This window comes from Mesoplodon bidens (genome assembly GCF_964165515.1).
Source record: "Mesoplodon bidens genome assembly, chromosome: 1".
Lineage (NCBI taxonomy): Eukaryota > Metazoa > Chordata > Mammalia > Artiodactyla > Ziphiidae > Mesoplodon > Mesoplodon bidens.
The window spans coordinates 213320004-213344197 of NC_138176.1; the positions used below are offsets into that span (position 1 = coordinate 213320004).

At 39.8% G+C, this 24194-nt stretch overlaps 1 protein-coding gene across 3 annotated transcripts in view; it reads left to right on the forward strand.

Moving 5' to 3' along the window:
• DAPP1 (dual adaptor of phosphotyrosine and 3-phosphoinositides 1) overlaps window positions 1–24194 on the forward strand; it is a 505976-nt gene that overhangs the window by 20195 nt on the left and 461587 nt on the right. For all 3 annotated transcript variants that reach the window (XR_014015093.1, XR_014015094.1, XM_081224652.1), the window contains 3 exons: window positions 480–602; window positions 3043–3176; window positions 17878–18008. Coding sequence is in view for 1 of the 3 variants with exons in the window: in XM_081224652.1 (XP_081080778.1) it covers window positions 480–602; window positions 3043–3176; window positions 17878–18008 (388 nt within the window). In the remaining 2 variants the exon portion in view is untranslated. The remainder of the gene's footprint in view (window positions 1–479; window positions 603–3042; window positions 3177–17877; window positions 18009–24194) is intronic.

Genomic DNA, 24194 nt, shown 5'->3' on the forward strand with positions numbered 1-24194 from the left:
CAAATCAAGGTGTCAGTAGGGTGGGTTCCTCCTGAGGGCTGTGAAGGAGGATCTGCTCCAGCGCGGCCCCCTTGACTTGCAGATGGCCTTCTTCATGTTCACTTGGCATTCTCCCTGTGTGCAAGTCTGTCTCCAGAAGTCCCCTTTTCACAAGAGGACACCAGTCCTGTTGAATTAGGGCCCACCTTAATAACCTCATTATAACTCGCTGAAGACCCTATTTCCAAATAAGGCCACATTCTGAGGTATTGGGGCTTAGCGCTTCAACAGGATACAATTCAACCCATAACACTCTGAGATTAGCTAACTCTTTCCTTTCGCCTTCAGCCTCATCCAGCAATTTCCTTTTCTTGATGTTTTGGCTCAGAGTTTGGTCTCAGGCCTCCCAGAGTGGAGAATATTGCTGGGAGGAAAACCCAGTGCAGGAAGAGTCCCCCTGTGGTTCACCCTGCATGAAAGTGCTGCTCTCTCCTCCGCAGGTGGTACCATGGTAACCTCACCCGACATGCAGCTGAGGCTCTTCTCCTCTCCAATGGATGCGACGGGAGCTACCTTCTGCGGAACAGCAATGAAAGGACAGGGCTGTACTCTCTCTCTGTGAGGTAGGATGCATAAGAACTCTATAACTTCAGTGGGGTCCCACCTCTTATGTATAGGGGCACTGACTTCATGGTCACACTCAGATGGCCAGAGAACCGAGTTCTCTTGATTCCTGCTAGACCAGCAGGTCTGAGGATGCCAAGCTCTGAGTGGTGAGCCTGCAAAAAACATTCTTGCCCCTTCCATTGGTGGAGAAAAAATGTTAGAGCTGAAGGAGATTTCATGAATTGTTTAATCCAGAACTCTTGCTTGACTGATGAAGAAACGGAAACCTGAAGTGGTAAAGTGTCTTCCACCCAATAAATCAGTGATAGAGACAGCACCAGAATCACATCCCTGGAACCTGGCCCAGTGCCCCTTTCAATATTCCTTGCTTCCTCTGGAAAATCAGAATGACTTGTGGCTGTGCAATTTTCATAATCACAAACTCAAGCAGGCAGTGTGCAACTTTTAGTTTTTTTCTATAAATGGACTGACCTTCTTTCTTGAATTTCCATTTCACCTATTAAGAAAGTTAATCTAGTCCCCACCAGGTATGCCCTGCTCAAAACAGTGACTGTCCAGGCCTTTCAGGGTTTCTCTCCCATCCCCTTCCTCCTGATTGGCCTCCCTTTCAGAGAAGGTGACCTAGTCACGTGATAATCAGGAGGAGTCACTGGTTATCTGTCAGCATCTCTCACCTTGGCTTCCACTGACATGTAGCAAGTCTTTCTGGGTTCACAGGGAGTTGCCCCTAGGTCAGAATGGTGATGTGAGGACTCCATGTAATTGCCCTTGGCCACCCAGCCAATAACCTCAAACCATTATTGTTTTATTTTATTTACAAATTTTCTGAAAAGCATTTTTGGGAAAAATATTCACCAGAAATAGAATTCTGCTTTGGGGGAAACAGGAATTGTGCTTTCCCATATCAACAGCAAGTGTTAAAATTACATTAAAGTGGTTAGATTGTTGATCCTTTATTGCATGGCTCTCCCCCAGATCTCAAACAAATCTGTGGAATTGTTGGCTAAAAGAATGTTAACTTTTCATTTTTGTATGTCTCGCCTGAACAATTATATCATAAGCTCCTTACAAAGAGATGACATATATATTACATCTATATACAAAGTTAAAATATAAAATATTATTTTCTATTACAAGCACTTGGAAATGCTTTAAAAAATAATAACCACCAGCAAAAGTAAGAGGAATCACAGACCAGCTCAGGAGAATGATTGTTTTTATTCATTTGGTCATTCACTTCCTTAATAATAAATATTTCAAAGCATCCGCTCTGTGCCTACCACTTTGATAAGTGCTGTAGAAGATTCAAAGACCTTGACATCAGGAAGTATAACCTCACAGGGGCAATAAGACCATATCCAAATACCTTACTACAAAGTAGAGTGCTGTAAATGCCATGAAAGAAAACAAGGTAAGTGCTTGGATTGTTGAGAAGAGAAAAGGCAAGTAACTCAAGCCGGAAGTAGCAAGCAATATTTGATAGAGTAAGTGGCATTTGAACTGAAACTTGATCAGAAACAAAGTGGAAGAAGTCACAGGTGAAGGGAACTGTACGAGCTAAGGGACAAAGGCAGAAACTCCTAGGAGAATAGTAGGCGTGGCTGGACTACAGCAGCTCCCAAGGTGTGGTCCCCAGACCAGTAGCATCACCAGAGAGCAGGTTAGGAATACAAATCTCAGGCCCCACCCCAGACCTACTGAATCAGGAATTCAGGGGGGGTAGGGGCCAGAAATCTGGGCCCTGCAGGTGATTCTGATTTCTGATGCTTGCTAAAGTTGGAGCATGCCCTGCAAGAGAGGAATAGTGGAAGTGAGGCTAGAAAGATAGGATTGGGTCAAATCAAGTATATATATATATATATATATATATATATATATATATATATATATATATATATAAATTTTTAAAAATTTAATTCTCTGCCTTATTCCAAAAATGAAGTGGAGAATGACAATGTAGGAAATCTGGTATTTTATTCAGCAGGCAGTGGGGTAGGCATGGGAGGCAAAGGGCTGGGCTCACATAACTGATTAAGTGACAGAAGCAGAATTTGGATTGACTCCCAAACAAGAAAGGGAGGAGGGCCAGGCACAGAGAAGAATGTGAGGAGGGAGTGACTCGCCATTTCTATTATCTCTCTTCCTGCCCTTCTTAAACTCATGCCCCTTAAGAGGTTATTGTTCAAAGACTCATTCGGCAAGTCAGAGAACACACAGGGAGCACCAGTTCTTGTCTTTCATTAGAATGAAAAATTGAGAGCACGCTCTGCCCGAAGAAACCAACGCTGTTCTTTAAGTGCCAGTGGTTTCAGTGATTGTGTCATAACTCTCAGCTTTGAGAAGGGTTTAATGGTGATGCTAATGCCTAAGGTTACCTTCCCCTTCAAAAAAGATACTCGTTTCTTAAATAATGTTAAACATTTTTTTCCCTTTTAGAGCCAAAGACTCTGTCAAACACTTTCACGTCGAATATACTGGATATTCATTTAAATTTGGCTTTAATGAATTCTCATCTTTGAAAGATTTTGTCAAGCATTTTGCAAATCAGCCTTTGATTGGAAGTGAGACAGGTAAGCTATGAACAGATACTTGACCTGTGAGATATCATTTCAGGAGCGAGGTGGAACAAAGAGGATTTCAATTAAATAGTTTTCACTTCTATTGAATTATGTGCATACTATATGCAACTGGATATGTTTAGAAACTTTTTTTCCAATTACAGTGCCATATGCTACATTAAAATATATATATATATATTTCAGTATATATATATATATTTCAGTATATATATATATATATATATATATATATATATATGTCAGTATGTTAGTATTATTTTTAGGAGGAAACAGTGTGCCTTGTGCAAAATAGGTAGTTTTCTCAGAATGTGTTATTTAATGGATTGATTAAAAACACACATTTCTTTCAAATGACCTGTTTGTTTTATAATGATATATACAGTAAACAAAGAAAGAACAAAGGAAAGAACAACTCTTTGATTCCTCAGAAGTTTAGGTGTGAGAAGTTTGCATACTGGGGAGACCCAAAAATGATCATTTTGAGCAGTTTTTGACCGTTTTAAAAGAAATGCAATTTCCCAACGATCATTGAATATTAAAAACACTGACTAGAAATTACTCTCCTGAACAATTTCTTAATTTCATCATAAAATTCTGTTTCTCTTGTCTTGGTTTCTGATAAGTTTTTACATGGCACTTAAGTATGGCTGGAAATAGTTTAAAATTTCCTTTCTGGGTGGTTAGAGTCAAACCAGAAAATTCAAGTTAAAAAACAAACACACTCGCTTGGTATTTAAATTATCTAACCCATTTGTCTATACTATTTAAATAAAGTAAAAGATTTCCTCTGTACTTGTGACATAGAATCACAATTTTATATGTCCTAAATGTTGATGATTCTCAGTTAATCAAAAGTTGGACAGTTCCAAGAACCAAGCACAAGAGGAATTCAAGCCTTAATAGCAGAGTCAGTTGCTGCGAATTTGTACACACTCATTTTCATGGTAAACTTGGTTAGTGGGCTTTTTGTTGATCACACTGGGAGAAATGCCACCAGTGCCTTTTCCTTTTCTGCTATTTCTGTGGCCTGAATAGACCCTGATATGACTCACAGAGTCAAGGAAAGACAAAAAGCACAGTGGAAACCACAAAATAGTTGACTTACTTTATACTGACCATACAAGGTCTTTGATAGATTATTTCAAACTGTAAAATTGAAGCAATCATCTTTTTTTTTTCTGGTGGAAATTCTCCTAATCAACCCTGAAAATTACTTTATCATTTAACCAGCAATAATTCTCATAAACAAAGGGCAAGTGGCAATGATTTTATTTCCTTTGCTACTTTGGTCTTGGCAAGCATTTCAATTTCAAATCCCTTCCCTTCAGACTTATTTCTTATTTGTGTCCCCATCTACACTCATTTTCGTTCAATTCTTGGTCACTGGCGATGGAGAGGAGATGTTGAAGCCAAGGACTCTGTTTTGTCTACTTCAATTTTTGTCCTTCTCTGTGTCTCCCAGGTCCTGGTACAGTGTGTGGTGCTTTGGGTGAGTGAATGAATAAATGAGTGAATGATGACTGTAAGTTGCAACTCTTTGTATCCTTCAAAGCCATTACCATTGTTACTTTCCAGCCTCCTCTTCTCTCGCCAAGCAAAATCAGCTCCTTTCTTTTTTTTTTTTTTTTTTTTGCGGTACGTGGGCCTCTCACTGTTGTGGCCTCTCCCGTTGCGGAGCACAGGCTCCGGACCCGCGGGCTCAGCGGCCATGGCTCACGGGCCCAGCCGCTCCGCGGCATGTGGGATCTTCCCGGACTGGGGCACGAACACGTGTCCCCTGCATTGGCAGGTCGACTCTCAACCATTGCGCAACCAGGGAAGCCCAGCTCCCTTCTTTTAAACTCTCTCTCTAGAATCTATTTTCAGTATCTTTGGTCATTCTCCATACTCCTTTCCAGACTTTCTCCAAGTTAGGAAAAAGTACATATTCTGCCTACTAGCAGGTTTCAAAACCCCCTTTTTCTAAAAGCTTTTTTTTGTTTTATTTTAAATTCTTTTTAATTGAAGTATAGTTGAAGTACAATACTATATGTTACAAGTGTACAATATAGTGATTCACAATTTTAAAAAATTTTACTCCATTTATAATCATTATAAAATATTGGCTATATTCCCCTGTGCTATAGAATATATCCATGTAGCTTCTTTTAAGCACAATAGTTTGTACCTCTTAACCCCCTACCCCTATACTGTCCCTCCCCTCTTCCCCCACCCCACTGGTAACCATTAGTTTGTTCTCTATGTCTGTGAGTCTGCTTCTTTTTTATTATATTCACTAGTTTGCTGTACTTTTTAGATTCCACATATAAGTGATATACAGTATTTGTCTTTCTCTGTCTGACTTATTTCACTTAGTATAATGCCCTCCAAATCCATCCATGTTGCTGCAAATGGCAAAATCTCATTTTTTTTTATGGCTGAGTAGTATTTCATTGTGTGTGTATATGTGTACACCACATCTTTGAGATCAAAGTGAATGCAGTACTTTCCGGTTGAGCTTTTCTGGCACTGATCCATTCACTAGGTGAAAGGATCACCTAAGACTGCACCAAGGTAAAGGCTCCTCAGATTACATTTGGGTCAATATTAAGCTTCCCAGCAAATAGATTAATCTGACTAAAGAAGGTTTGTGATTAATGCAGTAAGGATTATAAAGATTTGTAATCCAGACACCTACGGTAGTTTTCTTCAAAGTGACGGAGGGTGGGTGGTGGTGGTGTGATGAATTGGGAGATTGGGATTCACATATATACACTAATATGTATAAAGTGGATGACTAATAAGAACCTGCTGTATAAAAAAATGAATACAATAAAATTAAAAAATTAAAAAAAAAGCTGAAACTTGCTGTAGCCTTATCATCACTATAATTTTTTTTTTTTTTTTTTTTTTTGCGGTACGGGGGCCTCTCACCATTGCGGCCTCTCCTGTTGTGGAGCACAGGCTCCAGACGCACAGGCCCAGCGGCCATGGCTCACGGGCCCAGCCACTCCGCGGCACGTGGGATCCTCCCGGACCGGGGCACGAACCCGTGTCCCCTGCATCGGCAGGCGAACTCTCAACTACTGTGCCACCAGGGAAGCCCCTATAATTGTTATTTTATTTATTGCAATAAAACTTAGGAAACTGAGATTTTTGCTCTCCATTGCCTCTCCTCTGTTCTATTCATTACCCAGTTGGGAATTTGTTGCTATTTAAACCCCTGCTACAGACCCTGGGTGCTGATAGATATGTACTTGACAAACTGGCTTCCAGCTCTTGAGTTAGATCCCAGTAACTCTGAAATATTCCTCTTATCTGTCCCTGCCAGCTGAAGGCAAAGCTACCAAAGCTGGGAACAAGGGGCAAAACCCATGACATATGAGCTTCCGTTATGCCCTCTGGGAGTAATAGGCCTCAGGAAACAAGATAACCTGCTGAAGCTATGATGGCTTTTAAGCCCAGATGGTCCTTGGAAGTCAGGAGTCAGCAGTGTGACCTATGAATAACAGTGAATGGAAACTGGGATTCCATCTTCTAAAAACAGATCTCTTCTTGTTCATTTAAGAATTGGCTCCTGGGGACTTCCCTGGTGGCACAGTGGTTAAGAATCCACTTGCCAATGCAGGGGACATGGGTTGGATCCTTGGTCCGGGAAGATCCCATGTGCTGCGGAGCAACTAAGCCCTTGCACCACAACTACTGAGCCTGTGCTCTAGAGCCCGCGAGCCACAACTACTGAAGCCCACACACCTACAGCCCGCGCTCTGCAACAAGAGAAGCCACCGCAATGAGAAGCCGGTATGCAGCAATGAAGACCCAACGCAGCCAGAAAGAAAGAAAGAAAGAAGGAAAGAAATAAAGAAAGAAAAGAAAGAAAGAAAGAAAGAAAGAAAGAGAAAGAAAGAAAGAAAAAGAAAGAAAGAATGAAAGAAAGAAAGAAAGAAAGAAAGAAAGAAAGAATTGTCTCCTGAAGAAAAGGGAACCCTCCTACACTGTTGGTGGGAATGTAAACTGGTACAGCCACTATGGAAAACAGTATGGAGATTCCTTAAAAAAATAAAAATAGAATTACCATATGATCCAGCAGTCCTACTCCTAGGCATATAGCCAGACAAAACTATAATTCAAAAAGATACGTGCACCTCTACGTTCATAGCAGCACTAGTCACAACAGCCAAGACATGGAAACAGCCTAAATATCCATCAACAGATGAATGGATAAAGAAGATGTGGTACATATATACAATGGAATACTACTCAGACATAAAAAAGAACAAAATAATGCCATTTTGCAGCAACATGGTTGGACCTAGAGATTATCATACTAAGTGAAGTAAGTCAGAAAGAGAAAGACCAATACCATATGATATCACTTATGTGTGGAATTGAAAATATGGCACAAATGAACCTATCTATGAAACAGAAACAGACTCATAGACATAGAGAAATGACTTGTGGTTGCCAAGGGGAAGGGAGAGGGATGGACTGGGAGTTTGGGGTTGGTAGATACAAACTATTACATTTAGAGTGGGTAAACAACAGGACCTACTGTATAGCACAGGGAACTATATCCAATCTCCTGGGATAAACCATAATGGAAAAGAATATTTTAAAAAAGGGTGTGTATATATATACATACACATATATATAACTGAGTCACTTTGCTGTACAGCAGAGATTGGCTCAACACTGTACATCAATTATACATCAATTAAAAATAGAATTGGCTCCTGCAAAACTATAATTCAAAAAGATACATGCACCCTTATGTTCATAGCAGCACTATTTACAATAGCCAGGACATGAAAACAATCTAAATGTCCATCGACAGATGAATGGATAAATAACTATTATGTATGGAATGGATGGGCAACAAGGTCCTACTGTATAATACAGGGAACTATATTCAGTGTCCTGTGATGAACCATATGGAAAAGAATATAAAAAAGAATGTATATATATGTATGGCTGAATCACTTTTCTGTGCAGCAAAAATTAACACAACTTTGTAAATCAACTGTACTTCAATTAAAATTTTTTAAATTTAAAAAATTTAAAAAGAATTGGCTTACAGTGATCAGGAGACCTCCAAGCTGATGATTCCTTCTTCACCATCAGATGAAGTGTAAATTCTTATTAAAATTTTTGGTCGGTTAAGGATCACCAGGGGAAGCATTTGTCTGCACGATGGATGAGGCCCTGCCAGGGTTCTGACCTCCAGATCCCCAGAATGGGAGGGACTAGAACTGGGTATTTCAGGCCACTCTGCAGACCAGCCCAGACCCACTCAGGCAAGCCTCACCCTCCAGGGCCTGGAGAGTGAGTTTATTTAAGAGAGACTTTCTGGGCTTCCCTGGTGGCACAGTGGTTGAGAGTCCCCCTGCCGATGCAGGGGACATGGGTTCGTGCCCCGGTCCGGGAAGATCCCACATGCCGCGGAGCGGCTGGGCCCGTGAGCCATGGCCGCTGAGCCTGCGCGTCCGGAGCCTGTGCTCCGCAACGGGAGAGGCCACAACAGTGAGAGGCCCACGTACCGCAAAAAAAAAAAAAAAAAGACTTTCTCACACTCATTCACCGGCAGGAATGGCATCACCTCTGGGGGCAACAGGGAAGATGTCCAAATAAACAACAACCGTACACGTTTGCCTTACAATTTTATATCTATTTAATGTCTTCAGTAGAGTGAAACCAGAATTCTTGGTCCTTGGTCATAAGAAAATATTTGCTTTCCGGATAGGTAAAAGTGTTAACCTAAAGGGATGAATACTCTTTTAAGATTTCTTTTTCCTATTTTATTCCTATTATTTAAACTCCCAGGATTTCTGCCTCCTAAGCTAAAGAATGAAGATTCTGTGAGCAAGATCTAACCCTCCTGACAACTTTAAGATTCTATTATTTTAATTTTCCCTTTCCCTTGTTGTAATCTACATTTAATCTCTCTAATCTCCATTAAAGTTTCCGTTCACTCTAATTTCTCCGTATGAATACTCATAAACACTCTTAAGGTATTTCTCATTCTCAAAACCCAATCATCTCCCAAGTATATCGTAGAGATATATACAATGTACCCACTTGCTTTACTCTCTTCAATGGCCCATTTACCTTCTAACATATATATATATATATATATATATATATATATATATATTTTTTTTTTTTTTTTTTTTTTTTTTTTTTTTGCGGTACGCGGGCCTCTCACTGTTGTGGCCTCTCCCATTGGGGAGCACAGGCTCCGGACGTGCAGGCCCAGCAGCCATGGCTCACGGGCCCAGCCACTCCGCGGCATGTGGGATCTTCCTGGACCGGGGCACGAACCCGTGTCCCCTGCATCAGCAGGCGGACTCTCAACCACTGCGCCACCAGGGAAGCCCCTAACATATTTTTAATTCACTTATTTTTTTAAAACCTTCACACTCATATATAAGCTCTATGAGAAGAGGGATTTTTGTCAGTTCTTTTTCCCTGTTATGTCCCAGCACCTAAAAGAATAAATGCTAATCATCATCCACAACATTCTGTGATGGGTATCCCATTCCAAAGCCCGCGTTGCAGCTTTCATGACAGCATCGCAACTTAGCAAGCTACTGACAATTAATTTTTACTTCCAAAGTGTATACAAAGCATAATTTGAAAATGATGATTTGTGTTGTATGTATGCTCAGTAATGATCAAATTCAGACTCCGCCTTTCATTTGTAATAGTAAGATGTTATGTAAAACTTCTATTCATATTTGTACAAGGCTTCTAAATTCAACTCAAATAGAATTGGAAATTTCAGACTTTTTTTAGTATGAATATGTTTGGTCCATTATTAATTTTTACTGTATCCTCTTATAACTGACTGAGTGTTATCTTGGAAAACGTAGACACCATTTATCTTTACGCTTAAATGTCCAAATAGTATTAAAACAAAAATTGCCTTTCCCATTACCTTTTATTTATATTGCAATACTTTTGTACATGAAATTGTCTTGTACAATTTACTATAGGAATTACTGTGTTGTTACTTTAATCACCTAACTAGCATGAAAAAATATGGTATAAGTCAAATGTGCTGTGTTTGTGCTTACCCTTTATAGTAATTGGTTCTCAATTTTGAAGATCCTATCTGGTTCTTTCTTAAATGTCAAATTTCCACTTCTCTTTTTGTTTTGATGTGGGGATTCCCAACCTTTTAATAACTGCTACAGTTATTATTTTATTTTGCCACACCAGCCATGTTACCCAGACAGCATTTTAAAATAAGTAATTTAAAATTAATTTTAATTTGAGAATTATGTGACACTTCTGAAAATAATTGGTCACAGCTTGGAATGTTTCCAAACCACAACCAACAGTCACTTCTTTAGTTTATGTTTGCCAAAAATATAAATCTTAGTTTGTAGATGAGGTGTGTTTGAAAAAGGAAAAAGCAGGCAAGGAAGAGAATGAAACAAATCTTTGTGGAGTTTTACTAAGTTTGAGGTATGCTATTAGACATTTTCACATATACCAAGTTATTTAATCTTCTGGACCACCCACTATAATGTGTAAAGTGGTCCCATTTTCAGATGAAGTAAAAACTCAAAGATTTTAATTTATTTGCCCAAGCTACACACATAGAAAGCATCAGAGCTGAGACTGGAATCCAGGCTAACTGGTTCTAAAGTGTGTGTGCTTTTCACTCATTTTGCTGTCTCCTGAAACTGGTGTCACAGTGACACTGAAATACCGTATTGCCACATCACAGCATAGCCTTGAACGGATTTGGATGGGAAGAATCCCTGCCACATGCTGTAACAGAATGCTTGTAGGATACGGCAGGCCTGCAATACGTGTTTTAGTCCTCAGTCTCTTTAAAACCTTTAATATTTTTGGTATGTGATATAAAGCCACTGTTCTTTTTTTTTTTTTTTAAAGAACTAGACAGGGTCTTTTTCTTTTTTGGGGGGGGTAGTAGTTTATTAATTAATTAATTTATTTTTGCTGTGTTGGGTCTTCGTTTCTGTGCAAGGGCTTTCTCTAGTTGTGGCAAGCGGGGGCCACTCTTCATCGCGGTGCGCGGACCTCTCACTATCGCGGCCTCTCTTACTGTGGAGCACAAGCTCCAGATGCGCAGGCTCAGTAGTTGTGGCTCATGGGACTAGTTGCTCCGCGGCATGTGGGATCCTCCCAGACCAGGGCTCGAACCCGTGTCCCCTGCATTAGCAGGCAGATTCTCAACCACTGTGCCACCAGGGAAGCCCCTAAAGCCGCTGTTCTAAAGAACATGACTCAATTTGAACTTCTGTCTTCGTGTTTATTGCTGTTCTTAATTTATTTACATAAATTGCCATTGGAGAAACTATACTAGGAAATCATAAAACATAAAAAGGCTGACTAGGAAACATCCCCCAAATACTTAGCCCCATCTCATTCATGCCTCTCCAGAAAGGATATAAAATAGCCTACATAATTACAGTAAAGTAACATAAAATGTAAAGTTCGAAGAGAAGGTGGAGGAAAAGAAAAATGAGAGGCAAAAATAAAATGACATCAGGACTAAAGTATATCAAGTGAATATTGTACATCTGCAGAAACAGGATAAACATTTTGTTACTAAGCATCCTAATATTTCTTGCCCTTCAGTTGGGCCTGTGCTTTTAACTAGATTTACAGAATGTTGGATTTGGAAGGGAGCTCAGAGACCATCTCATTTCTCCTTTACAAATGAAGACACGGAGGCCTGGTGAGAAATGTTGAAGGAAAAACTCTCCTTTCCTCAAGCTGCCTCCTAAAGAATCCACTTCTTCGAATTTTGATTTGTACATGTGATCTCTTGCCCACAATAGCCGAGAACAACATTTCACATGCGTAGAGAGTTTCCATGGTGGTCATTATCACCAAGGCTGAGAAAAACGTATGGTATAATGAGTAAATATGTGAGCTCCCAGTTCTAACTCCAGCCTTTGCCATGTATCAGCTAACTGTGTGTCCTTAGGCAAGTTATGTGACCTCTCTGAGCTTCAGTTTCATCATCTTATAAAACTGAGCTGATGGTAATAGTTGATATCTTAATGACTTGCTGTGAAGATTGAATGAGATTAGGCATGTAAGATATTTAGAATCATTCTTAGCATGGCATAAATACTTACTCATTATTACTGTTATTTAATGAAGCCCTTTTATGGTAATTCATTCCAATAATTATATGCAAGAGCTGTATATTCTTTGGCATATCATGAAGAGTTGGTTTAGGGACAATTGGATTAGTGTTTATCAAATCTTTGTAATGTCCTCTTCAAATTTTAAGCCAGTTCCATAGTGCATTCATCTGAAAGGTAGAATCAAGTACTCCCAAAAAAGTGACCTGAGTTGACTTGGATGTATAACAGACTCTTCTTTTTCTCTGGCTAACTGGTCTGCTTTTCCTACTTCAGTGTATTTCTCTTTTCCTACCTCAGTATATTTCTCTTAATATTTTTAATATTAAAAACAATATTAAAACCCCTTCATCTATAAATGAATGTGGTTTTACTAGCCCCCTTTTATGATGAGTTCAGGTTTATTTGCAGAAAAGGTAGCAAAGAAGAAAAGAGAAAGATCTTAAATATTCTTATAAACCCCCTTAGAAAGTCACTTCCCATTGGTGGGAGGAGATGGAGGAGCCCACCATGCATATGCCAGTTGGAAAGTTTGTTTTCTGAATCTGAGGGCAATAATAAAACATGGATGGATATAATCTTACTTTAATTTAATTCATAATTAACAAATACATATTGAGTGCCAGCTATGAGCTGGGCATTGCTGGTCACTGATAACACAGTGATGAAACAGGTATCATCCTTGCCCTCAAACATCTTACAGTCTAGGTGGGCAACCTGGCTGAGTAAGTATTGAATACTAGCTTTAGTGCATAAAAGAAATATTCTAAACAAAAGTTTTCTTTTTAGGAGCTATATGTGCCCTGCCCTACTCTCTATATTAGATATCAAACCAATGCCTAAGGCTTGAGACTGCCCTTACTCTTTTTCTGAATTCCGGCTGGGATACAAGATAAGGAGTCCTTCAATGCAATCTCATAGTATTACACACTGAGTAGGTGTCCTATAAGTTACAGTTCAGCCAAAGCAAATTTAAACACGAGCCTCGATCCTGCTGTGATCACTTCAAAAATATACCTCCACCAAGCATTTCTGATACCAGGTTTCATGTCAAAGGCAGGAAACAGCAGTCCCCTCCTTAATGTAGTTCAGAAACTGAAGTGAAACTTACAGTGAGCATTCCAACCTGTGGTTGCAGATCTGTGTCTCTTCTCCCTCTACCAGCCCTTGTCTCCTGTTGCCTTTTATCTGAATCTTCAAACCAAGTCCTGAGGTTAATTTTGTCTGAATATCACTAACCCAGAGTTCTCTCTTATGGAGCCAACATGCTGTCTTGAACCTTGGGTGGAACTTATATAATGAGTCTGTGGCGGCAACATTAGAGAAGTTTCGTTTGACTGCAAATGACAGAAAGTAACCCTGGCTAGCTGAATTTAAAAAAAAAAAATGAAAAGAAGGATACAGGGAGAAAAGTGGAATTTTTTGGAAAGATATTCGTATATCCGCTCAGAATTTAAGGGTAAGCTAAACCACAAGAGACAGTTAGGTAATCAGCCCAGCGATCATGGCTACTCTGTAGCTTTCAGCAAATTGAAATGCCTGCCTTCGTCCTGCTCTGATCATCTCAAAAACGTACCTCCACTGAGCGTTTCTGAAACCAACTTTCATGTCAAAGGCAGGAAACAAGTCTTCTTCATGAACTCAGAAACTGAAGTTAGTGAACCTTTTTTCCAGAGAAGTGATTAAGCAGATCCCTGGATTGGTCCAACGAGTGTGTCCAGGTTAGGTGTTTGTGGTGGAGGGCCAGGGTCTTTGGGGTCTACTTCTGTGTAAGGGGATGGAACGATTTCTACGAAAGGGGAAATCATTGTAAGGCTAGCAGCCATGCCAAGAAGTCCATATATTGGCCCTTCCTTGGGCAGAATAGTTGACTAAGGAGACCTGTTTCTCAAGAGGCCATATTTTTATCAGTGGAAGTTATTTTATTCATTTATTTATTTAGTTTTGGCTGCACCGTGTGGCATGCAAAACTTCCCCGCCCTGGGATCAAGCCCATGTCCCCTGCATTGGAAACGCAGAGTCTTAACCACTGGAGCACCAGGGAAGATCTGGAAGTTATCATTTTATAAGTAGTCTGTCATTTTCTTCATTCCACCATTCAATCTAGCCTCATTCATGGTTTTACTAGTTATATCTATCTATGGTCAATTCTGCTTTCCTGGTTGACTCAATAGCATTTACCGTAGCTTAGCTATTCATTGGTTAAACTTCAGAGGAAGTTTCAAAATAGAATTTGGGTCCCCCCAATGGAGATTTGGAGAGCCGAATGTGGAGTTGTTGTCCTGTCCTGTCCTTGCCCCAGACCAGGGTAATCATAGACCTGGAAGAGCCTGGTTCATCTCAGACTCTTCCCTGCCTTACATCTGAATTACTGTGGCATTCATTCATCCATTCACTCATCAAGCCTTCCCTACGTCAGAAACTCTATCAGGAGGTAGGGATACAAAGATAAATTTGGCACCATACCTACTCTGAAGGGACTCACAGGGCTTGGAAATGCACGTGTTGCAAAGGCAACGGCTTTACAGTACCAAGTGGTTATGGCACTGCAGGCTCAGGCAGCAACCCTGGCCCAGAGACCCTTACACTGCAGCACAATGGGCCCCTATGTCTATGCTTACCTCCTAGAAACTGATACCATGGTAAGCAGGATAATGACCACCCCAAAAGCATTCACATCCGTCCCCAGAAATGTGAATGTTATGTTACATGGCAAGAGGGAATTAAGTTTGCTGATAGAATTAAGGCTACTAATTAGCTGACTTTGAGATGGGGATGGAGGTAGAAGAGGGAGAACTGGAGAGATAGCAGCATCAGAAGGACTTGACCCACTGTTGCTGGCTTTAAAGATGGAGGAATGGGGCCACCAGTCAAGGAATGCAGGCAGCCTCCAGAAGCTAGAAAAGACAAGGGAATGGACTGTCCCCTAGAGCCTCCAAAAGGAAAGCAGCCCTGCCGATACTTTCACTTTAGTGAGACCCATTTCAGACTTCTGACCTCCAGAACTGTAGGATAATAAATTTGAGTTATTTTAAGTCACTACGCTTGTGACGATTTGTTACAGCTTCAATAGGAAACCTGTATAGGTAGGCATATACCTGGGGTAGGCTTGGTTCTATGCAAAAGGACAGAGGATTGACCAGGTGCATCTTTCTTGGGTATCATTTTAAATACTATTTTCATATTAAGCATATGGAAAAGGATGATAATTTAGCATCAACTTTGAAGATGAAGCACAAGATTTCACATTTCTTTTCTTATTTGTGAGCTGCTTTGAGCCCTGAGCTCTGGTCCCCCTCTCCTCCATTGTCAGATGAAGTGTTTAAGAGGCACCTGTTTGTCTTACCGCTATGTCGTCAGTGCCTACCAAACTACTGCCATTTTTATTCTTAGTACATCGTTACACTTAGGTCTTTCTTAACTTATTTTAAAATCCACATTCCCAAAGATGGCATTCATTGGAATTTCACTCAAGGATTTAAAAATACTCTATATCAAAGCATAACAACATCGAGCATTTTTATACTCCTTTCACAAACACTTCTTTATTTGGTGCTTAAAGCAGCATCATGAAGAAAGCGTAATTATGCTCACTTGTCAGAGGAAGCAACAGAAGCTTGTGATAGAATGTCCAAAGTCAACAGGTGCTGAGTGGCCATGGTTGCTCTTTCCATTGATGCCTAGGTGGCTGCCAGGAGGTGTTTCTCTGGGGTAGGTCACTTAGAAGCCAGCCCCAAATTCACCAAGCATCTGCCATGTCACAGGTGCATCCACAATGTCCCTGAGCCTGCATAACGGCTGCTCTTGATTTAGGTGTTGCTGCTTTCATTATGACTGTAAACCTGTAACTGGCCCCTTGTCCTGATATGACTGGATCTGTTCTCATGAAAGAATCACATTGACAAAAGGGAGTACAGACAATGTGCATGAGCAGTACTGGAGCTTCTCAAAACTGCAAAAGCCATTTTTCACTGTGTTCCCAGGGTTCCTGAGGTGAATTGGGTACAGAGAGAGGAGGAGGGTATTGTTTTGGGGCCCAGATTAGAGCCCCCTTTTGGCTGCTTTCAATGCTCCTTTTCACTTTACAGCAGGGCACTATCTGGGCCCAGGTATCAGAAGGCATGGTTCTGTTTTTGCAGTCAGTAGGTTGTATGTACTCAAGCCTCACAGAAAGGTTTTGCTTTGTTTGTAGGTTTATCATTATTAAGGGCTTTTTAACTGCAGAGGAGGTATTTTCCTTTCCTCCTTGTCTCTTTCTTACTGCAATTCAAGGTCTATACTTTCTATGAGCTTTCTGTCACCCTGTCTAAGAAGGCTTCCCTGACCTGATATAAATACCACCCTCGCCAAATCCTCTCTTTTCGCTCTCTGTTCCTTGACATTGCTCTGTTAGGGTTCTCATAACGATTCTCCCACTTGACATATTCTTTTATTCAAATTTTTTTCTGTCTCCCCTGCCATGAGAGCAGACGCTACATCTCCTTTGTTGCCGTATCTCCAGGGCCTAGGCAAGTGCCTGGCACTTAGTAGAGCTCAGTAAATATTTGTTGAATGAATTACTGAATTCTTTGCATCTCCCCCAGTATCTGGTACAATCCTGGGCCTGCCGTATAAAAGATCTGAGTGAAATTTAAAAAAGCAAGAAGCCATAGCAAAGGGGAGAAAACCCTTATCTTAGTCTTTTTGTAGTCAGTTTCTAATTTCTGACTGACTGATTGGCTGGGGAAAGGGAAGGATGCAGAAGGGGGAAATGTCAATGTTGAGCTGAAAGCGCTCAGCCCTCTGAATGACTCGCCCAAGCTCCCAATGCCTGGCCCCTGGGGGGACCCTTTTTCTGCCGGGACCCCCCCTCCTCCAGATGGAAGTGAAGGTAATCACACAGGAGCCCCAGCCTATTCACTTCATGTTCACTAAATAAAAGCAAAGATTTCATTTCCTCCAACTCTTTATTGGGTGGTAGGAGATACTACGGAAAATGCTACGAGCTCATATTTTTCAGGTCCACTGATTTGTTGCAAGTTGTTCTGAAACTAGTGAGAAGTAGGGCAATGGAATAAATCCTCCTATACCCAGAGTATTTGGTTAGTTTTGTTTGCATGGCTTTTGTAAAGCCCACCTGGAAAACCTCCAGTTACAGCTTTAATGTCTAGAACGGTGTTGCCTCCCCTAAGAAACAGTTTCTGAAGCATTCCATAGAAAGGCTCTTCTTATGCATGACCTTTTTTGTCTCTGTGGTACTTTTTCTACCCTGCCACCAGGGTAGAAAAAGCACCTAAAAAGCAGTTACCACATAGGCTCCCAGCATGCTTGGTTCACGTGGCCGACGTTGGTCTCATCACCCCGTGCAGTTAAATGACTATGTTCATTGCTAGCTCTGTCCCAGCACGAGGAGGCCTCATCCCGCTTTGTATCTCCAGCGACTGGCTTAAGTGCCTGGCATGTAGTTCGTACTCGATACATGTTGAGAAAATGAGTAAGTGAATCCATGAAAAAACAAGAGACTTTACAATTCAGCCACAGTTATCCAGTTGTTAGCATTTGGACCTTATTTCTGGGGATTCTACTTATGGATTTTTGTCTTCATTCAGGCACTCTGATTGTTCTGAAACATCCCTATCCAAGAAAGGTAGAAGAACCATCCATTTATGAATCCGTCCGGGTTCACACAGCAATGCAGACGGGAAGAACAGAAAACGACCTCGTGCCCACCGCCCCTTCTGTAAGTGGCCGTCAATCTACTCACAGGCTCACTGTCTAAAAGCGGTAGCAGTTACACACTTTTACAAATACATTTGTTCACATAAAAATTCTAACTTGGGATATAAAAGCTGGAAAGGAACATAAGGTTCAAAGCCTATGACTCAGTTCGTCTGGTCCAGGGTAAATTGTAAAAAATTACAATGCGATAGTGATAGGATTTTTTTTTTAAACATCGTTATTGGAGTATAATTGCTTTACAATGGTGTGTTAGTTTCTGCTGTATAACAAAGTGAATCAGCTATACGTATACATATATCCCCATATTCCCTCCCTCTTGCATCTCCCTCCTACCCTCCCTATCCCACCCCTCTAGGTGGTCACAAAGCACCCAACTGATCTCCCTGTGTTATGCAGCTGCTTCCCACTAGCTATTTTACATTTGGTAGTGTATGTAAGTCCATGCCACTCTCTCATTTCGTCCCAACTTACCCTTCCCCCTCCCTGTGCCCTCAAGACCATTCTCTACGTCTGTGTCTTTATTCCTGTCCTGCCTCTAGGTTCTTCATAACCACTTTCATTTTTTTAGACGCCATATATATTTGTTAGCATACGGTATTTGTTTTTCTCTTTCTGACTTACTTCACTCTGTATGACAGACTCTAGGTCCATCCACCTCACTACAAATAACTCAGTTTTGTTTCTTTTTATGGCTGAGTCATATTCCATTGTATATATGTGCCACATCTTCTTTATCCATTCATTTGTCAATGGACAGTTAGGTTGCTTCCATGTCCTGGCTAATGTAAATAGAGCTGCAATGAACATTGTGGTACATGACTCTTTTTGAATTATGGTTTTTTCAGGGTGTATGCCCAGCAGTGGGATTGCTGGGTTGTATGGTAGTTCTATTTTTAGTTTTCTAAGGAAACTCCATACTGTTCTCCATAGTGTCTGTATCAATTTACATTCCCACCAACAATGCAAGAGGATTCCCTTTTCTCCACACCCTCTCCAGAATTTATTGTTTGTAGATCTTTTGATGATGGCCATTCTGACTGGTGTGAGGTGATACCTCATTGTAGTTTTGATTTGCATTTCTCTAATGGTTACTGATGCTGAGCATCCTTTCATGTGTTTGTTGGCAATCTGTATATCTTCTTTGGAGAAATGTCTATTTAGGTCCTCTGCCCATTTTTGGGTTGAGTTGTTTATTTTTTTGATACTGAGCTGCATGAGCTGCTTGTAAATTTTGGAGATTAATGCTTTGTCAGTTGCTTAAAATGCAAATATTTTCTCCCGTTCTGAGGGTTGTCTTTTCGTCTCGTTTATGGTTTCCTTTGCTGTGCAAAAGATTTTAAGTTTCATTAGGTCCCATTTGTTAATTTTTTTTTACTTCCATTTCTCTAGGAGGTGGGTCAAAAAGGATCTTGCTGTGATTTATGTCAGAGTGTTCTGCCTATGTTTTCCTCTAAGAGTTTTATAGTGTCTGGCCTTACATTTAGGTCTTTAATCCATTTTGACTTTATTTTTGTGTATGGTGTTAGGGAGGGTTCTAATTTCATTCTTTTACATGTAGCTGTCCAGTTTTCCCAGTACCACTTATTGAAGAGGCTGTCTTTTCTCCATTGTATATTCTTGCCTCCTTTATCAAAGATAAGGTGACCATATGTACGTGGGTTTATCTCTGGGCTTTATATCCTGTTTAATTCATCTATATTTCTGTTTTTGTGACACTACCATACTGTCTTGATTACTGTAGCTTTGTAGTATAGTCTGAAGTCAGGGAGCCTGATTCCTGCAGCTCCATTTTTCTTTCTCAAGGTTGATTTGGCTATTCAGGGTCTTTTGTGTTTCCATACAAATTGTGAAATTTTTTGTTCTAGTTGTGTGAAAAATGTCATTGGTAGTTTGATAGGGATTGCATTGAATCTGTAGATTGCTTTGGGTAGTAGAGTCATTTCCACAATGTTGATTCTTCCAATCCAAGAACATGGTATATCTCTCCGTCTGTTTGTATCATCTTTAATTTCTTTCAACAGTGTCATAATTTTCTGCATACAGGTCTTTTGTCTCCTTAGGTAGGTTTATTCCTAGGTATTTTATTCTTTTTGTTGCAATGGTAAATGGGACTGTTTCCTTAATTTCTCTTTCAGATTTTTCATCATTAGTGTATAGGAATGCAAGAGATTTCTGTGCATTCATTTTGTATCCTGCTACTTTACCAAATTCGTTGATTAGCTCTAGTAGTCTTCTGGTAGCGTCTTTAGGATTCTCTCTATATAGCATCATGTCATCTGCAAACAGTGACAGCTTTACTTCTTCTTTTCTGATTTGGATTCCTTTTATTTCTTTTTCTCCTCTGATTGCTGTGGCTAAAACTTCCAAAACTATGTTGAATAACAGTGGTGAGAGTGGGCAACCTTGTCTTGTTCCTGATCTTAGTGGAAATGGTTTCAGTTTTTCACCATTGAGAACGATGTTGGTTGTGGGTTTGTCATATATAGCCTTTATTATGTTGAAATAAGTGCCCCCTATACCTACTTTCTGGAGGGTTTTTTTTTTTATCATAAATGGGTGTTGAATTTTGTCAAAAGCTTTTTCTGCGTCTATTGAGATGATCATATGGTTTTGTCCTTCAATTTGTTAATATGGTGTATCACATTGATTGATTTGTATATATTGAAGAATCCTTGCATTCCTGGGATAAACCCCACTTGATCATGGTGTATGAGCCTTTTAATGTGCTGTTGGATTCTGTTTGCTAGTATTTTGTTGAGGATTTTTGCATCTATGTTCATCAGTGATATTGGCCTGTAGTTTTCTTTCTTTGTGACATCTTTGTCTGGTTTTGGTACCAGGGTGATGGTGACCTCGTACAATGAGTTTAGGAGTGTTCCTCCCTCTGCTATATTTTGGAAGAGTTTGAGAAGGATAGGCATTACCTCTTCTCTAAATGTTTGATAGAATTCGCCTGTGAAGCCATCTGGTCCTGGGCTTTTGTTTGTTGTAAGATTTTAAATCACAGTTTCAATTTCAGTGCTTGTGATTGGTTTGTTCATATTTGCTATTTCTTCCTGGTTCAGTCTTGGAAGGTTGTGCTTTTCTAAGAATTTGTCCATTTCTTCCAGGTTGTCCATTTTATTGGCATATAGTTGCTTGTAGCAATCTCTCATGATCCTTTGTATTTCTGCAGTGTCAGTTTTTACTTCTCCTTTTTCATTTCTAATTCTATTGATTTGAGTCTTCTCCCTTTTTCTCTTGATGAGTCTGGCTAGTGGTTTATCAATTTTGTTTATCTTCTCAAAGAACCAGCTTTTAGTTTTATTGATCTTTGCTGTTCTTTCCTTCATTTCTTTTTCATTTAGTTCTGATCTGATCTTTATGATTTCTTTCCTTCTGCTAACTTTGGGGTTTTTTTGTTCTTCTTTCTCTAATTGCTTTAGGTGTAAAGTTAGGTTGTTTATTTGAGATGTTTCTTGTTTCTTGAGGTAGGATTGTATTGCTTTAAACTTCTCTCTTAGGACTGCTTTTGCTGCATCCCGTAGGTTTTGGGTCATCGCGTTTTCATTGTCATTTGTTTCTAGGTATTTTTTGATTTCCTCTGATTTCTTCAGTGATCTCTTGGTTTTTAAGTAGTGTATGGTTTAGCCTGCATGTGTTTGTATGTTTTACACATTTTTTTCCTGTAATTGATATCTAGTCTCATAGCATTGTGGTTGGAAAAGATACTTGGTATGATTTCAATTTTCTTAAATTTACAGAGGCTTGATTTGTGACCCAAAATATGATGTACCATGGAGAATGTTCCATGAGCACTTGAGAAGAAAGTGTATTCTGTTGTTTTTGGATGGAATGTTTTATAAATATCAGTTAAGTCCATCTTGTTTAATGTATCATTTAAAGCTTGTGTTTCCTTATTTATTTTCATTTTGGATGATCTGTCCATTGGTGAAAGTGGGGTGTTAAAGTCCCTACTATGATTGTGTTATTATTGATTTCCCCTCTTATGGCTGTTAACATTAGCCTTAAGTACTGAGGTACTCTTGTGTTGGTTGCATAAATATTTACAATGGTTATATCTTCTTCTTGGATTGATCCCTTGATCATTATGTAGTGTCCTTCTTTGTCTCTTGTAATAGTCTTTATTTTAAAGTCTAGTTTGTCTGATATGAGAATTGCTACTCCAGCTTTCTTTTGATTTCCATTTGCATGGAATATCTTTTTCCATGCCCTCACTTTCAGTCTGTATGTGTCCCTTGGTCTGAAGTGGGTCTCTTGTAGACAGCGTATATACAAGTCTTGTTTTTGTATCCATTCAGCCAGTCTATGTCTTTTGGTTGGAGCATTTAATCCATTTACATTTAAGGTAATTATCAATATGTATGTTCCTATTCCCATTTTCTTAATTGTTTTGGGTTTATTATTGTAGGTCCTTTCCTTCTCTTGTGTTTCCTGCCTGGAGAAGTTCCTTTAGCATTTGTTGTAAAGCTAGTTTGGTGGTGCTGAATTCTCTTAGCTTTTGCTTGTCTGTAAAGGTTTTAATTTCTCTGTCGAATCTGAATGAGATCCTTGATGAGTAGAGTAATATTGGTTGTAGGTTTTTCCCTTTCATCCCTTTAAATATGTCCTGCCACTCCCTTCTGGCTTGCAGAGTTTCTGCTGAAAGATCAGCTTTTAACCTTATGGGGATTACCTTGTACATTATTTGTTGTTTTTCACTTGCTACTTTTAATATTTTTTCTTTGTATTTAATTTTTGATAGTTTGACTAATATGTATCTTGGCGTGTTTCTCCTCGGATTTATCCTGTATGGGACTCTGTGCTTCCTAGACTTGATTGACTATTTCTTTCCCCATATCAGGGAAGTTTTCAACTATAATCTCTTCAAATATTTTCTCAGTCCCTTTCTTTTTCTCTTCTTCTTCTGGGACCCCTATTATTCAAATGTTGGTGCATTTAATGTTGTCCTAGAGGTCTCTGAGACTGTCCTCAATTCTTTTCATTGTTTTATCTTTATTCTTCTCTGCAGTAGTTATTTCCACTATTTTATCTTCCAGGTCACTTATCCATTCTTCTGCCTCAGTTATTCTGCTATTGAGTCCTTCTTGAGAATTTTAAATCTCATTTATTGTGTTGTTCATCATTGTTTGTTTGCTCTTTAGTTCTTCTAGGTCCTTGTTAAACGTTTCTTCTATTTTCTCCATTCTATTTCCAATATTTTGGATCATCTTTACTATTATTACTCTGAATTCTTTTTTCAGGCAGACTGCCTATTTCCTCCTCATTTGTTTGGTTTGGTGGGTTTTTATCTTGCTCCTTCATCTGCTGTGTGTTTCTCTGTCTTCTCATTTTGCTTAAGTTACTGTGTTTGGCGTGTCCTTTTCGCAGGCTGCAGGTTCATAGTTCCTGTTGTTTTTGGTGTCTGCCCCCAGTGGCTAAGGTTGGTTCAGTGGGTTGTGTAGGCTTCCTGGTAGAGGCGATTAGTGCCTGTATTCTGGTGGATGAGGCTGGATCTTGTCTTTCTGGTTGGCAGGTCTGTGTCTGGTGGTGTGTTTTGGGGTGTCTGTGACGTTTTTATGATTTTAGGCAGCCTCTCTGCTAATGGGTGGGGTTGTGTTCCTGTCTTGCTAGTTGTTTGGCATAGGGTGTCCAGCACTGTAGCTTGCTGGTGTTGAGTGGAGCTGGGTCTTAATGTTGAGATGGAGATCTCTGGGAGAGCTTTTGCCATTTGATATTACGTGGAGCTGGGAGGTCTATGGTGGACCAATGTCCTGAACTCTGCTCTCCCCCCTCAGAGGCACAGGCCTGACAACTGGCTGAAGCCCCAATACCCTGTTGGCCACATGGCTCAGAAGAAAAGGGGGGAAAAAAGAGAGAAAGAAGGAAAAAAAAAAAATAAAATACAGTTATTAAAATAAAAATTATTATTAAAAAGAAAAAGAAGAAAGAAAGAGAGAAGAGAGCAACCAAACAAACAAATTCGCCAATGATAACAAGCACTAAAAACTATACTAAAAAAAAAAACGAATAAAAAAAACAGACAGAACTCTAGGATAAATGTTAAAAGCAAAGCTATACAGACAAAATCTCACACAGAAGCATACACATACACACTCACAAAAAGAGAAAAAAGGAAAAAAAAATATATATCCTTGCTCCCAAAATCCCCAGGCTCAATTTGGGATGATTCATTGTCTATTCAGGT